This window comes from Monodelphis domestica, chromosome 4, assembly GCF_027887165.1.
Source record: "Monodelphis domestica isolate mMonDom1 chromosome 4, mMonDom1.pri, whole genome shotgun sequence".
NCBI lineage: Eukaryota > Metazoa > Chordata > Mammalia > Didelphimorphia > Didelphidae > Monodelphis > Monodelphis domestica.
The window spans coordinates 17,073,972-17,091,765 of NC_077230.1; the positions used below are offsets into that span (position 1 = coordinate 17,073,972).

Below are 17,794 nucleotides of genomic sequence, written 5' to 3' on the forward strand. Positions count from 1 at the left end.
TCATAACACTATTCACTCCGTTTACCTTTCTGAGCATTCCTTCACAAAGTTCTGTGCTGGATCTTCATAAAGGTAACATCTTCTTACCAATATTTTCCATCACTCCTATGGAATCAGTGAATTGAGAGCCAGGCCTAGAGATGGGAGATCCTGGTTGACAAATCTGGCCTCTGACACTTCCCAGCTGTGTGACCCTGGGTAAGTCACTTAACCCCCATTGACTAGCCCTTACCAGTCTTCTGCCTTGGAACCAATACACAGTATTGATTCCAAGAGGGAAGGTACGGGTTTTTGAAAAAAGAGGAGGCTAGCCTAAAGTTAGAGACTGAATCGCAAGTTCAGAATTACTATTAGAATGACTGTTTTTAAACTTTTCTTTTTTTCAAAGCCAAATGACAACTTGGTCAAACCAACTCAAATATAAAATTCTCTAATTTCAATTTAAAGACCACTTCTTATGGCCTAATTCCTTGAATTTTTACTGGCTGGTTTGTCCTAGTGTCTGGGACTTCCCACTCCCTCATCCCTGAAGATTCAATTAACACCACCTTCTACAAAGAAACCTTCCAGATTCCCCCTGTCAGAGTAGCTCCAATACATGACTATATTCTGTTTCTGAATAATTTTTTCATGTTTTATTTCCCATTATAATGGAAGGTCCTTGGGGGCAGGGACTATTTATTACTTTCTCTGTTATCCCAAGTGGAACTTAATAAATACTTGTTGACTTGATGAAACACATAGAGATAGCAAAAAAAAAAAAATATTTAGATTACTGTAGGAAGAGGAAAGGAAAGCTATAACAAAGAACTATTTTCTGACATGGTTCTCTAAGTGTGGTCTTAGGATTTCTGGAATTCTAGGCATCTTTTTTCAAGATGTTTTATGAGTTCTATGAGGTCAAAACTATTTTCACAAAAATACTAAGACATTAGTATCATAAAGATATGCATATCTTTATGAGGCCAGAACATATCTCAACAGACAGCTGAATTTGTAAGTATCAGGGCTTTGCAAAAATATTCCTTCTCCTTTATTCAATTCAGTGTTTAAATCAACATGCCCTATACTCTAACAAAAAATACTGTCTATTCTTCCTGTTCAGTGTCTATCAAATTTGCGTTTTGACACTTCTTAGAACAGTACTTTGATTCAGACCTATATCAACTTACTGAATTACTGAAAAACCTCAATGTTAGTATCTCTGGTTCCAATCTAACCTCATTTTAATTCATTCATCTATCTAGATTTAAAAGCTCTCCATAAGCTATGCTCAACTTCATGTTTTACCTCTACTACATAACAAGGTGGCCTACCACCTTATTCTAATACACCATATTAATTTCAAACTCCTTGAGCCTTTGGCTTGTAGATGTACCATATTATAGGATGTCAAATACTGAGAATGAATAATAGTGGATCAACTGTTGCATCACAGTGGAGGGATGGTGGAGTCAAGGTGGCAAAAGTTCACACCTCTAAAAACCCTTCCTTAAAAATGACAAACTAAATGCTCCTGGGGGACTAAAAATCAAAGCTAACAAGACAGAGCCAAGGAACCCAGCAGGATGCTGGACAAGGTACACCTCCCCAAAGATGGAATTTGGGAACACTCTAGTTTAAGGGGAAGGGAGAAGGAAGAAGGTCCCAGGACCTCTTCCCCACCTAGAGCGCTAAGCCTCCAGCAGTAGCTGGAACCTCTGGGCGGGCAAAGGTGCTGGTGTGAAGGGAAAGGGCGGAACACAGATGGTGGGGAAGGAGTTAAAAAAGGAGCCCAGAGGGGGAAGCCTAGATGCAGCAGCAGAGACACTTCATATTGAGACCCCCTTCCAGGAGGGTTTGGCCTCAGGGCATATCAAGTCCAAACCAACTGGACTTAATCCCATCAAAAGGGCAGGGAAGCTCAAGCTCCAACACCCCTCCCCCACAGACTGCTGGACATTAATCAAAGCCTCCAGGGAGCATGGAAGCAAAAGCTCCAATACTCCTCACCCACAGACTGTCTTGAGAGATTTGCTGACAAAACTTCAAGAGTGAAGATTGAGAGGGAGAGGGGGAGGGGGAAAGACAGGGAGAGGGAGAGGGAGAGAGAGAGAGGGGGGGGGAAGGGGAAGAGGAGCAAGAGCACAGACAACTGCAGGGAGTAAAGAAGGGGTATATATGACCAAACAACCGACAGCTTCTATACAGGCAATGAACAAAGACCAGAGAGAACAGAGGAGGAGGAGGAAACAACAAGCAATAAAACAGAAAACCCAGGAACTGGATACAGGCTTTGAAAGAACTCAAAATACAATTAAGAGAGGCTAAAGACAATTGAGATAAGTCATCTGGAAACAGAAGCATGTGAACTAAAAGGAGAAAATAAGTGTCCTGAAAGCCAAAATCAACCTTGAAACTGAGGCAAAGGAGATGAAAGATGAGGTAAAGAGGATGAAAGATGACCTCCAAAGAAAATCTGACCAGAAAGAGAAGGATGACCAAAAAGCCAGGGAGAAAATCCAGTCTTTAAGAAGCAGAATCAAGTGACTTCACAAGGCAGCAGGACACTATAAAACAAAATCTAAAGAATGAAAAAATTCAGGAAAATATGAAGCATCTCATTCACAAAACAGAAGATTTAGAAAATCGTTCCAGGACAGATAACTTAAGAATCATTGGTTTACCAGAAGACCATGACAAAAGAAAAAGACTGTACATCATACTACAGGAAATTACTGCCCTGATATTATAAAAAGAGGAAAAACTGGAGATTAAAAGAATCTACAGATTACCTCCTGTACTTAATTCACAAATGACAACACCCAGGAATGTTATAGCCAAATTCAAGAACAATCAGACTGAGGAAAAAATATTACAAGCTGCTGAGAAATCATTCAGATATCATGGAACCACAGAGAGGATAATGCAGGATCTGGCTGTATCTACACTGAAGGATGGAAAGGTATGGAATATGATGTCTACAACCAAGAATTAACTACTCTTCAAAACTGACTATTTTCTTACAGGGGAAAGTATGGTCATTTAACAAAATAGAAGAATTCCAAACATTTGAAAAGAAAAGACTAGACCTGAACAGAAAATTTGATGCCCAACCAAGCACAAAAGTAAAGAGAATCATCAAAAGGTAATTAAAAAAGAGGGGGAAAAGAAAAACAAAACAAAAAAAAAGAGACCAAATAAGTTAAAATGATATGTATCCCTATAAGAAAAGAGGTCATTGGTAACTCTTAAAAAAATTGTTATCACCCAGGCAGCTAAAAGAAGTACACTAAGAGGGAACAGTGACAAACTGTATAGCATGAAATGGCAATACATAAATATGGACTTTTATACTAGCAGCAATGCAATGATCCAGGACAATTCTGAGGTGCTTATGAGAAAGGACACTATCCATATTCAGAGGGAAAACTGTGAGAGTAGAAACACAGAAGAAAAAACAAGTGCTTCAATACATAGGTCAAGGAGATATGGTTAGGGATGTAGACTCTAAATGAACATCATAATACAAACACCAACAACATGGACACATGTAATACCCAATATGAAATTGCATGTCGCCTGCAGGAAGGGTGGGGAGAGGGGAGGGAGGGAAAGAATATAATTCTTGTAACCAAGGAATAATGTTCTAAATTGACTAAATAAATTAAATTTAAAAAAAAATACACCACAGGGACAACCTAGGTGACTCAGTGGATTGAGTCACGTAAGGGTTCAGATCTGGCTATAGAGGATTCCTAGCTGTGTGACAATGGGCAAAACGCTTAACACCCCCCCCCCCCACTACCTACCCTTTAAAGCTGTTCTGCCTTAGGACCAACATACAGTATTAATTCTAAAAATATAAGGGCTTAAGGGGAAAAAGGCATCACACAGGATGAAAATTCATAAAGAGTTTACAAAGTATTGGCATAAACGTGATAAGGCCTCTAGTCTGTACGATATGAGATATCTTTAAAAGGAGGAAATAAAAGTATATATGTATACTGAAAAATTATCCTATACCGACAACACCAATTTCATTCAAAATACTAATTGGGTGAAGAAAGTTGTTCCTTCTGATCAAATTAACATGGAAATTATTTGGAAAAGCAAAAAGTTTGGTTTCTTTCTATACAGTCAGGAGTTGGCAAACCAAGTTATATATGTAAGGCAAATATCTCAAGGAAAAAAAGTATTTGGTGACTGAGGAACAATTGTGGAAGCTACATGGGAAAAGCCATTCCAAGTCATTATTTTAGCTTTGGTTAGGGAATGCATTATTTAAAAAAAAGGTCAAAGGACTCAGAAACAAACTGAATTCTAAAATGGTTAGTCCTTTCCAAAATTAAAGCTGCCAAAATAAGAAATGAAACACTGATTACACTAGATTTAATTCACCAATAATACTGAAGATTTATATCCTCTTATAATAGCAACTCAACAATGAAAGTTAAACATCCAATTTTTTTAATTTTCTAAAAAATGAAGCATTTGATGCAAATTTTATTGTAGCAAAATATCAGTCAAATTGAAAATCCATAATCATATTTAATTCTTTAGTAGATAAATGTTAAAAATAACTACATTTTAAAATTAATTTTAATTTTTTAAATATTTGCTTAGAATAGCAATCTAAAAAGCTTTTTACAAAAATTATTCTATTAAAAAGAAAATGAACAAGAAACATCTTTAAAAGCTTAAACAGCTAAACACAACTCTACTAACATTTTAGAACCACATTTCTCTTCCACTGTCATCCATTTTTTCACCTTCGGATGACCATTACACAGGTCAAAATAGTAATCAATTATAGTACATAGTGAATGGCAAATTTGATACATACATACATACATATACATATACATATACATATATATGTGTGTGTGTGTATATATGTAAGTTAATATTTGTTTTATGTGATTGCATGTGTAAAATGAGACTGGGGGGGCGGGGGGGGGGGGGGGGCCAAGACAATCCTTTTTACATTGTTGAAAACCAGGGGCAGCTGGGAAACTCAGTAGATGGAAAGCAAGGCCTAGACGGGAGATCCTGGGTTCAAATATGGCCTCAGACACTTCCTAACCCTGCGGAAGTTACTTAACCCCCATTGTCTAGCCCTTACCACTCTTATGCCTTAAAACCAATACACAGTATTGATTCTAAGATGGTAAGGGTTTTTTTTTTTGTTTTGTTTTGTTTTGTTTTTAAGCAAAATGTTGAAAACTGTTTACATGTGTAATTGAGGAGGAAATAAAACTTTAAAAGAAAAAAGTTTTTCTTTTCAAGGTTCGCAAATATTTGCTATGTGAAGTTGTGATACCCAGTGAATAACGAATATTTTGAGAAACTACATACAAAGCACATGAATACTGTTAACTCAGAAAGGTATGTACCCTCACTCAAACCACATCCCACACCTCAGAATGAAATGGCAGAAGGAATGGGTGTCAGGAGACAAGATGGAGCTACTTCTTGATTAAAAAAGTGGAGAGGAGAAAAGTAGATGACTTGTAAACAACATAAAACTTCACATATCAAGTACCATGAACAGCACTACAGTGCTATGGAAAGACTCCTAATAACTTTTCAACATTCCCATGCTCTCTGGAGGCTTTGATTGGATTAATGTCTAGCAACCTGTGGGGGAAGGGCGTTGGAGCTTCCCTGCCCTCTGAAGACTTGATGAAGGCTGGCTCAATAAATTGAGAGCTAGGACTAGAAGACAGGAGATCCTGGGTTCAAATTTGACCTTAGGTATCCTTCCTAGCTGTGTGACCCTTGACAAGTCACTTAATCCATGAATGTCTCGTCCTTACCACTCTTCTGCTGTGGAACCAAAACACATATGGTTTTCTAAGATGGAAGGTAAGGATTTATTTGTTTAAAGAAGAATTTAAGGAATGAAAATGTTTAAGGTACCACGGCCTATGTTAAACAACTAATAAAGGAGACAAAACCGGAGAAGGGAATGGAAAAATAGACTAACCATGAACAAATCCAAGGTGGTGGTTTGGTTAGAATTTTCAGGGGAGAAAAAAAAAAAGATGTGAGAGAAGAGAACAGGAAAGGGAGTACAAGAGGTAAAAGGTAATTCCCATTCCCAAAGAATGTCTGCTCAGAGGGTATGTAGGAGCAGCAGGACAGAAAATGCAAAAATCTTGTAGACAGAGGATAAAGCAAGGGGAGTTGAGGTTCTTCCTCCTCTTTGGCTTGCAGTCAGTGGCAATGGTGGTAGGGTTGGGATTTTGAAATGGCTAATCAGCCATGGGCACATGGTCTTTATTTTGTATCCTCTTTATTCCTTGATTTCTAATGATCATTTAATAAACTTTCAAAAATATAATATTTTTATTATTAGATAGAATTTTAATTCTTACACTGGCAAACAAAAGGGATGAGAAAAACATTCAATTTTTCTTCTTTTAAACATAGCCTAGACAATTTTTTTTAAGCCACATTTCTCCTGCCAAGGCTTTTTGTACACTGCACTACTCACCCACCCTCCGCACCCTCTCTTGGGAGTTGCTGGCTTTTTCTTTCCCTGCTTTTTGCCCAATCGTCCTCCATACAGGCCTAGCTGTTTTCAGTTTTAGGACTCTAGCCCATCCTGCTCAAGTCAATGTTCCTCAGTTCTTCTCTGTTGACTCTAGCATTGCTGATACCGCTTCCTCCAGCCCCCGACCCTAATTACTCATCCGGCCAGGCCCCAGCCCCCGGCTCCCAGAAATCTTCCTCATCTCCAGCTCTACTCCTAAAATTGATCTCCAACTGTACTGCAACCCCTACTGCTGTTGCTGATTGCTGCCACCAAGAAGCTAGGAGTCAGGGCAGATGTTTAAAAAAACTGGGGTGTTTTTTCCATAGGCAACGATTAGCCTCCACATGGCAGGGGATGTCAGGGGGAGTAGAGGGGAGAAAGAAGAGACTGTTCCCAACAGGAAGTTGATTACAAGCATGGCGTATTCCATGAAAGAGCAGTGCATTACCTTTTTCAAACAACTTCCAGATTCAGGATGTTTTTTCATGAGTGCACTGATCTTTCACTTATCTTGCCTGAAATTCAGGGCAGAAATTCATTTCCCAACTGCAACCCTTTGCCATTTGTGCCTGCCCAGTTTGAGATTCCTCAAATCCATGTTCTCCCTTACTATGGGAGATACCAGATAAGGAACTTTAAACAAGACTGGAGGTTAAAATTTTAAGCCTTTTCAGATTATTTTTTAAAATGAAATCTGTATCTTAATTGTATTTTATTGATTGTTTTAAGATTTAATTTTGTGGATTTGTTCATATATTAGTATTCATATACTATTCTGTTACGCTGAATCGGTTTAAAACTATTGGGTTATAACTACTGTTATATTGTTACCTTTCCCCTATAACTATATTGAAGAAATATTATTGAATAAGCCCATATAAAAACAGCTTCCCCCCCCCCCCATTTTGGCTTTGTAGAATTGTCACATAGAGGATGGATGGACTTCATCAAAACTGGTTACAATTGCGTAACAACCTTTGAAAAATTTAATGAGCTAAGAATTTAAATGGTAATTCTAAGGAGTCTTCAGAAATCATTTTAATTAACTAATGGTTTTCTAAAAATGCTATATTAAAGGTAGAGAAAGAAATGTTCCTACCAAGGTGTTTCTATTAACCAGGACACCGAAATAGAACTCCTGAAAAACCTCTTCAAGGTAATTTATTTCCACCAGAACTATCTAGATTTCTTGGTGATGTTCTAGACTCAAATAAGTTTTACTTTGTTTAAAATTATATTTGCCAAGGTTGAAAGATTTGCTATGTCTCTAAAAAGTGTGACAATTATCCTTCAGTTCATAGTGGGGTGGTTTTTTTTTTTGGTCATACAACAACTTATATGAAATATGATAGTGGGTTTGTTTGGTACTGTAATTAACTGGTCTACTGTGGTACTTCTTTGAATGTGCATTATATACTCTTTAACTGTTTTATTTTGAAAATTGTTTGTATTCACACAGTGGTTGAGTTAAAAAGGAAATGGATCTCATTTTTTGGTGAGAAACCTTTCTATTCTACCTCTCCTTAGATGAAAATGTGTGTCAATTATTATAACCTATATGTTTTTGATATTTAAAACTTTTATTGTTTTTGCTTGCATGTGCAATATACTATTTTCAGTTTTGTTTATTTTTTTGTATTTGAAGCACATGTCACCAGTATTGAGATTTTCTTTAAACTTTTTTGATTTTTGCAGTAATTAAGTTTAAAATACATTTCCCCTAATGTCAACGCATATCCAAAAAGCTTTAGACTATAAAAATGGTGTAACTGATTGTTTTTAAAAAATTAATTATGGGAATTTGCTTAATGATTCTAACTCCAGGACAAGAGAATACAAAAAGGGCCATTGCACAGTGCCAATGAAGCACAAGGTCAAAGAGACCAACCAATCCTGAAGGGATTGATGAAAATGTTGGGCCAAAACAAGAACTTGTTTGAGGTTCAAGGTTGTTTAACATGTGTTAAAGACAGGTCTTCCTTGTCCCACATTCTACCAAGTATCTCAAATTTGGCTCCTATAATTTAGTCGCTTTTCTGTCTTTCATGGTGTGGCAAACTTTCTATAGTCATGGCTACTGATTAGGTAAATGCACAATTGCTTAAATCATTTTTAATGCGCCCTAATTCAAGGACCTGTTATAGATTTATTTTACCTTTATCTTTATTATTTGGATTTTTAAATAACTTTTATTTCTCTTGCCAATTGACTTATATATCTTATAACTCAGCCATGCATCCCTAAGTGATCCCTGTGTTTTTATTAACCATCCTCTTTAAGGGGTGCATGAAAAATTATTATTGTTTTAAATTCTTTTAGAGAGTAATTTTAGGTTAAGAAACATGCTACCTCTAAGAATCCAGAAAATGAACTGTTTGGAGAGGGCACCATGAAGAAGATGCCTATACAGACAACATGCTGCACCACAAGATCCAGAGTGAACTTTGGGATGTGGTGATTTGAACTGTGTGGGGGTTGAATGCATTTGTTTTATATGTATACTCTTATGCTGAAGGGGACTGCCCCCTAACTGGCTTTTTCTCAATGCGTCGAGCAATCATTGGTTTTGTTCTCTTTTCCTCTTATCCTCAAATTACTGTAATTTCAAAGTTGGTATGCTTACAAGATCCATTGGAGAGACTAGTCTTCCAAGGCTCTCAGGGGGAAATGTATAATTGAAAATGTTACCCTAAAAAAGAACAAAATGTTCCAAGAGCCCACTGACTTCCTGTCATTATGTACTTCCTGTAGGCAGAGGATAAAGGGAGTGGGCATTGTGCTTTTTTGGCATTGTGCAATGGCTCTTCTTTGGCTTGAAGTCAGCAGTGATGGTCGTAAGGTGGGGATTTTGAAATGGCTAATCAGCCCTGGGTATATGGTCTTTATTTTGTATCCACTTTATTCCTTAAATGATCATTTAATAAACCTCCTAAAATATGACATTTTGTTATTAGAAAGAATTTTAATTTTTACAATCCCTGGGTTGAACCCCGGCATGGGTTTGTTTATAAATTTTGCTGAAATCCATGCTGTGGGGCCTTGGGCTTTTGCTTTAGATTGAGCATGGCAAATCTGGGTCTCTTGCTCTTTGCTCTGCTCACTCGGCTGAAAGAACCCCTTTCTCACTTTGTTTTTATTAAATCCTATAAAATTTAAATGGAGTACTCAATCATTTTTAGTCTTACACTATATATAAAGCAAAGGCTCATATGACTCTATATACTAGTATGTACAGAATTACAAACTTGCAAGAAAATGTGAAATGTGAACTGAATGGCCTTGATTTGAAATGAATTTAATAATAAAAATAGTTTTTTATATCACAAATTGTTTTAAATCTGCTTCAGTGTTGTGTAAGTTTGACAAGCTTTTTTTTTAAGTTCTCAATATCATTCAGGAGAAACTTGGCTATTCTTTTCAATTTTGCCATATTCTCAAATTTAATTTATGTAAAGAAATATTAAGATTTACCTGAAAAACTTAGTGATATAACAGAAATCCACCAGAAATATTAAGATTTACCTGAAAAGTTAGTGATATAACAGAAATCCACCAAGCGGGAATACCTATGGAAATTTTCCCAGGCTAGTCACATTTTTTAAGAACTCTTGGTTGGCAGTAAAGACACCAGATTTTATTTTATTTTTTAAAAAGCAATCCATTCCATTTATTTGACTGACTAATCTATTTTAAGAGCTAAAAATTTCAGTTAGTGAACTGAAAAGCACCAGTCTCTAAATATGTACTAGGGTTAGTTACAAACTCTGGAACTAGGTATCAGAAGTCTAATCACCTGCTTAGGAACTAATTAATAAACTACTTAATATTTGAAATTTTTTTTAAGCCCTTACCTTCCATCCAGAAGAGTAGTAAGAGCTAGGCAATGGGGGTTAAGGGACTTGCCCAGGGTCACACAGCTAGGAAATGTCTGAGGCCAGATTTGAACCTCCCATTTGAGCCATCCAACTGCACCCATTTAATATTTGAATTTAATATGGAAGGTAAGGGTTATTTAAAAAGGTTAATGTAGGAGGGGATGCCCTCCAATTAGGAAATGATGAACAAATTGTGGTATCTGTTGGTGATGAAATACTATTGTGCTCAAAGGAATAATGAACTGGAGGAATTCAATGTAAACTGGAATGACCTCCAAGAACTGATGCAGAGTGAAAGGAGTAGAACCAGGAGAACATTGTACAGAGACGAATACACTGTGGTACAATTGAATGTAATGGACTTCTCTACTAGTAGCAATGCAATGACCCAATGAACAATTCAGAGGGACTTGGGAGAAAGAATGCTATCCATATTCAGAAGAAGAACTGTGGGAGCAGAAACACAAAAGAAAACTTGATTGATCACATTGGTTGATGGGGATATGATTTGGGATATAGACTCTAAATGATCACCCTAGTGCAAATATCAACAATATGGAAATACATCTTGATCAAGGACACATGTAAAATCCAGAGGAATTGAGCCTTAGCTATGTGAGGGGGATTGGGGGCGGGGGGGGGGGAGGGTGGGGAGGGGGAGAAGAACATGATTCTTTTAACCATGGAAAAATATTCGAAATTAACTAATTAAATACTATTTTTAAAAAATGTCAAAAAATAACAGCAGTGATTAAAATTAAGCCATAAATGAAAGTTTGACTAAATTATAATTATTTAGGGTTGGTAAATTTCATGCCAGCCACCACAGTCATACGATTAACCCAAATTAACAAACCCCCGACGTAAAGCGTGTTTAAGCAAAACATTAAAATAAAGTTAATACTTACTGTAATATGCTCTAGTTAATACTAAAATAATTAATTAAAATAACTTTGATAATGCTGATACACGACAACTAAGACACAAACTGGGGTTAGATAACCCACTATGCTTAGTCATAAACTCAAATAATTAAATAACAAAATTATTCACCATAGAATTAACTACTAGCCATTGCTTAAAATTCAAAGGACTTGGCAGTGCTCTAAACCCACCTAGAGGAGCCTGTTCTATAATCGATAAACCCAGATATACCCAAACCTATCTTGCCAATATAGCCTATACACCACCATCGTCAGCCCACCTTAAAAAAAGATAAAAAGTAAGCAAAACTATTTTTCCATAAAAACGTTAGGTCAAGGTGTAGCACATGAAAGGGAGAGAAATGGGCTACATTCTCTATTATAGAGAATAACAAATCACATTATGAAATTAAAGTGCTTGAGGGAGGATTTAGTAGTAAATTAAGAGTGCTTAATTGAAATAGGCAATAGTGCACACACACATCACCTTCCTCAATTTAATCAACTCATATTACTAATAATATATCTAAACAAAGAGAAGAAAAAGTCATAACATGGTAAATGTACTGAAAAGTGCACTTGGAATATCAAAATGTAGCTAAACTTTTAAAGCATCTAGCTTACACAAAAAAGATTTCAGTTAATTCTGACCATTTTGAGCCAATCATAGCCCTAACAAATATGAAATAAATTATCTATTTACTAATTTAAACTATTTTAATTTTCCTAGTATACGTGATAGAACAGACATTAACAGGAGCAATAACAACAGTACTGCAAGGGAAAAATGAAAGACCAATTAATAGCATAAAAAAGCAAGGACATTTATAAACCTTGTACCTTTAGCATAACGATTTAGCTAGTCAACAGGGACAAAAAGAATTTATGCCCAACCCCCCGAAATTAAGTGAGTTAATTTTGAACCAACTCCTCTATGTAGCAAAATAGTGAGAAAATTTTATAGAAGTGAAAAACCTATCGAACTTAAACATAGCTGGTTATCCAAAACACAAATTTCAGTTAAACCTTAAGTTTAATACAAAGCATTTAAACAACTTAAGCACACCTTAAACTTAACAGTTAATCAAATAAGGGACAACTCATTTGATCTAGTAGACACAAACTCAATTAGAAGGTCAACCTCATCCCATTTTAGGCCTAAAAGCAGCCATCAATTAAGAAAGGCTCAAACACAAATTTTTAATCTAATCCCATAAAACTCTCAAAGCCCCTAATATTATATTGCACGATTCTATTTCACTATAGAAGACATAATGCTAAAATCAGTAATAAGAATTCATTCTCCTCCCATAAGCCTAAGTTAGTTAACTGATAACCCACTAACACTTAACAAAATAGTAAGTATAAATACAAACTAGCTCATTACCTTAATCATTGTTAACCCAACACAGGAATGTGTTATTACGAGGGCAGATTAAAAAGGAACTCAGCAACCTAAAACCCCACCTGTTTACCAAAAACATCACCTCTAGCATACCAAGTACTAGAGACACTGCCTGCCCAGTGAGGTATCCTGACCTTGCAAAGGTAGCATAATCACTTGTCTCCTAAATAGAGACTTGTATGAATGGCATAAGGAAGGTTTAACTGTGTTTTTTTCTCAATCAATGAAATTGACCTACCTGTGCAGAGGCAGGTAGAATCATATAAGATCCTGTGAAGCTTAAGATAAACAAACAACAAACCATTAAACATTCCCAAGGGGATTAAATTTATAAAAATTATTAAGTTAAATCTTTGGTTGGAATGACCTTAGAGCACAAAAAAATCCTCTGAATGATATAACCAAGATCAACCATTCTAAGTGCCATCAGCCAGTAATTGACCCAAATTTTGATCAACGGAACAAGTTACCCCATATCAACAATTAGGGTTTACGACCTCTATGTTGGATCAGACCACCAAAAGTCCTACGTGATCTGAGTTCGAACCAGAGAAATCCAGGTCTATCTATACAATAATAAAAACAATAAAAAGTTAATATTGGAATGCTGGATCACTAATGCACTGATGGTGACACTATTAATTCATCTAACTATTCTGAAAAACAATTTAAAACAGTAACTCCTTCCCTCAAAATATTAATTGTGCAGATTCCATCTAATACCTCATTATTAATATCTAACCCCCTAAAAAAATGGTAAAGAGATTCATATGCACAAAAATATATATAGTCCTTTTTTTAAGTGTTAAAGAATTAGAAGCTATGGGGTACCACCAAATTGAGAATGGCTTAACAAATTATGGTAAAGAAATGTAAAGAAAATACTATTTCATGAGAATTGATGAAAAGAATGTTTTCAGAAAAAAATTCTTCAGATTTATATGAACTAATTCAGAATCAGGACAATAATTAATAAAATAACATGATTGTAAAAATTAATAACTTTAAAAGATTTAAGAATTCTGACCAAAAAAATGAGGTAGTGTCCCTCAATTGGGAAATGGCTGAACAAATTCTGATATACTACTGTGCTGTAAGGAATGATGAACTGGAGGATTTCTATACGAACTGGAAGAACCTATCGGAAATTATGCAGAATGAAATAAGCAGAACCAAGAGAACATTATTCACAGAAAGTGAAACGTTGTTGAATAATCCAAAGTAATGGACTTTGCTACTACAAGGCAATCCCAAGGGACTTATGAGAAAGAACTGTGGGAGTAGAAACATAGAAGAAAAACAAATGACTCATCATTTGTTTATATGGATATACGATGAGGGGTTTTTGGTTTTAAAAGATTGCTCCATTGCAAAAATTAATAATATAGAAATAGGTATAAGTGACAACATTTGTATAACCCAGTAGAAGGGCTTATTGATCCAGGAGGGGAGAGGGGAAAAAAAAGAATTATGTAAACATGGAAAAATATTTTTAAAACAAAATTAAAATAAAAACTGACCAAAACAATGAACAACAATAAATCGAAAGAGAGGTGATGGAATCAAATGTACAAAATGGGGAAAAAAAAATTCTGGATTCAGCTTTTCTGAAGGTCTGTTTTGCTTCTAAATATTTTTTTTACATAGGCATTGTTTTTGTTCATTTTTTAAATAGGAGTAGACTGCAAAACCACTACTAGGTTTGTACCCCTAAAGAGATTTTTTTTAAACGTTTGTACAAAAATATTCAGAGCCGTGCTCTTTATGGTAGCAAAAAATTGGTAAATGATCTTGATTGGGGAATAGCTAAACAAATTGTAATATGATGACGATGGAATACTATTGTGCTATGAGAAATGATGAACTGCTTGATTTCTATAAAAACTGGGAAGCCTTCTGTGAACTGATGCAGGGTGAAATGAGCAGAACCAGAAGAACATTATGGGATGATCAAATTTAGCTGACTTTGCCACTAATTAAAACACAATGATCCAGGACAATCCCATATAAATATATAGAGTCTCGTGGCTAGAATCCTTGTTTAATTTACCTCTGGGGATCCCTTTAGTTGGGGCCTCTTTAAGCCCTGCCTGGTTCTGACCCGGCCAGAGTAAATATCTACTCTCTGATTTTCTTACTTTCACTTTTTCTCCTTTTATAAACATAAAAAATTAAAAATTAAAAAAAATTTTTAAGTAAATCCAAACTTTTCTTGCTTTTCTAAGTGACAACCTAATCTGATACTCAATGCTTCCCATGCATTATAATAAAGAGCATTAACAATTGTTCTTGCTACTAAGTTATATTAACTCTAAAATCAATTTAAAATGTAGAAACCAATACCATAGGGGTTTAGTGTAATCTGAACAATATCACACAACCTATGTTTTTGTTATGGAAGTAAGGAATTTCCTCTGCCAATGAATATAAAACACTTTCTCCACAGTATCTTCATAATTAATCAAAAAATTTAAAGAGAAGTTGACTGAAGAACTGAGAAATTAAATAGCTTATCTAGGGCCACATATCTGGTGAGGAACAGAAGTGGGCCTTCTTAATCCAAAGCCAGTTCTCTATCAACTTCTCTGTAAACTTGAATTAGGCTAGCCCTGTAACATCAGGAAAATATTTCTTTTCTTTCACTTACCCAGTACTCTCTGCATATGGCAAGAAGGCAATTTTGAAAGACCACTATTGACAATATATTAAGAAAACAAAGTGGGTTTTTAAAAATTCATTAGTCTATTTTATAAAATCCAGAAGACCAGTTATCTATAGGACTCCTGCATCCAATGCATTATTCAGGAAGACAGAGACTTGTTTATCATCCTTTGTTTTCTAAAAGGGCCAATGGCACCACAGGGTGATGTCATGACCTGCAAGTGAACTAGATTTAAGCAAAGCATCAGAGTTGCAAAAACCCATCAGCTTCACTCTCTCTTCCACAGTTATCCAAGTTCACCACCAAGACAAAAGTCAAGGCAAATGGTGATGGGTCAGGTGATAGATGACAGGCTGCTTTGATGTCTGATGTAGCTCTAAGATCTGTCTACTTGCTTCAGCCACCTTCAGTACCACTGGAACACTGTTCTCATCCACCTATTCCGAAGGAGGAAGTCTCCATATGTCAGTTTGTGGCCCAACAATTTCCCTCAACTTGGTTTAGTCAATCTGCAAGAAGGTTTTGCTCGAGTGTGGCCACTATGCACACTACAGGTTCTTACAGCCAGAGGTGACAGTTGAAAACCAGTTAAGACACTAAAAATGGGTGAAAAGCCCTGAAAAAGGCTTATCAAGCCATCATACCAGGGATTCTAGTACTTGAACACCCACCCACCCACCCTGAGAGTACAGTAGTGTATGATAATGTACAATATACTTTATTATTGCTGTATTTGATGTTGGTAATGTCTTACTGTGCTTAATTCATCAATTAAACTTTGTTATACATATTTATGTAAGAAAATCACATTATATATGGGGTCAGCAAGGATTCAACTATATCATTGGTTTTTAACCTTTCTTGAAACTTATCCTCTGCAGATACAGAGACCCTAGTGTAAATTCAATCTAGTGACACTAAACTTCTTGACTATTCCACAAACAAGGCACTCTCTCAGCTCCAAGTATTTTCATTGGTGTTCTTCATTTGCTGCTTTAACTACTGATATCCCTGACTTCCATTAAGTTCAAACTGAAATCCTACCTTCTACAGGAAACCTTACCCAATCCTTCTTCATTCCAGTGCCTTCTGTCTACTAATTATCTCCTATTTATCCTGTATATAGCTTGTTTTGTATGGATTTGCTTCCATGATCTCTTGGAATGAGATTGTCTTTGGATTCTTTTTGTATTCCCAGCACTTAGCGCAGTGTCTGGCACATAGTAAGCACTTAATATTTATTGATTGAATATACATAATTTATCTTAAGACAGGTATAGCAGATGGACAATGAGAGTTGGTTCTAGACATAAAAAGCAGCTCAAGTTGAATTTTAAAAACTGTAGAGCTTCAATGATCCAAAATGTGCACTGCTACAAATTATCTCCCAGTGGGGCTTTTTGCCATGATTCTTGAAAAACTACAATCACAAAATTACCTCAAAAAGGTACCCCAAAAAAAGACACATAAGCAAACCATATCGTTCTGATGTTCTTTCTAATTACTCCTTTTTATAAGGAAATGGGTAATGAATCCAATGCTAAGATTAACTACTAGACATAAAGCAATGGTCAAAGAGAATAAATATCGACAGCAATATACTTTTCAGAAAAAGATCTGTTTCTAAATCTCTAAATAGTCAGTCTAATATTAATTGCCAAGTCTTCTCAATAACCAAATCTTCTCAGGTTAGTCAACAGAAATTCAAATACTGAAGTCTGTCACTTAGTAACTCTAATCAGTTGTCTTATTCAAGACTTGTTTCCTCAAATATGAAAGGAAAAAAAAAAGAGTGGTCTAGATGACAAATGGTCTTTTAATAATCAAACTCTGAAATACTCTAAGGATTTTAGGATATTTATCTTTCTTGATCTCTTTACAATATCTGTGTTGACTACTCTCTATTCTTTGCATTTCCATGACAGCTTTCTTGCATCTACTCCTACCTGTCAGTCTCCTTTGCTATATCACCATCCTCCCTCCTCTCTAACTCTCACTTGGTGATCTTTATCACCTCATACAGATTTAATTAAACTGATATATCTTAAAAAAAAAAAACCTGATATATCTATACAGAAGCCTCCAAACAATCTGTATAATCAGCTCCAGCATCCCTACTAAATAAAATTCAGTGACAGCCAGTTATCTTCAGGATCAAATATAAGTCCTCTGATTCTCACTGAAAGCTTTTCACAAAAATAGATCCATGATAAATTTCTAGTTTTCTTACAAATATTCTCCAGCTATACCAGACTACTTACTGATTCTCACTTTCAAAATTCTAGTATTCATTTCATTGCCTTTGGATACATACAAGGATCCAGAATTCTCCCAATATGAAATGTTGCCCCTCTTCTCTTTGCCTATCCTGGTTGGAATCTCAGGTTTGTCCAAAGACAAATCTGGTGT

General features: G+C 35.7%; 1 protein-coding gene across 9 annotated transcripts in view; it reads right to left on the reverse strand.

Annotated features, from left to right (window-relative positions):
* Positions 1 to 17,794, reverse strand: part of KDM6A (lysine demethylase 6A) — a 252,356-nt gene that overhangs the window by 162,507 nt on the left and 72,055 nt on the right. Inside the window, exon 1 of one of the 9 annotated variants that reach the window (XM_007493306.3) lies at positions 26 to 2,041. The exons of the other annotated variants lie outside the window; for them this stretch is intronic. Within the exon in view, the coding sequence (XP_007493368.1) occupies positions 26 to 37 (12 nt within the window). The 5' untranslated portion in view covers positions 38 to 2,041. Of the gene's footprint in view, positions 1 to 25; positions 2,042 to 17,794 lie in introns of those variants that run through there. 9 annotated transcript variants of the gene reach the window in all.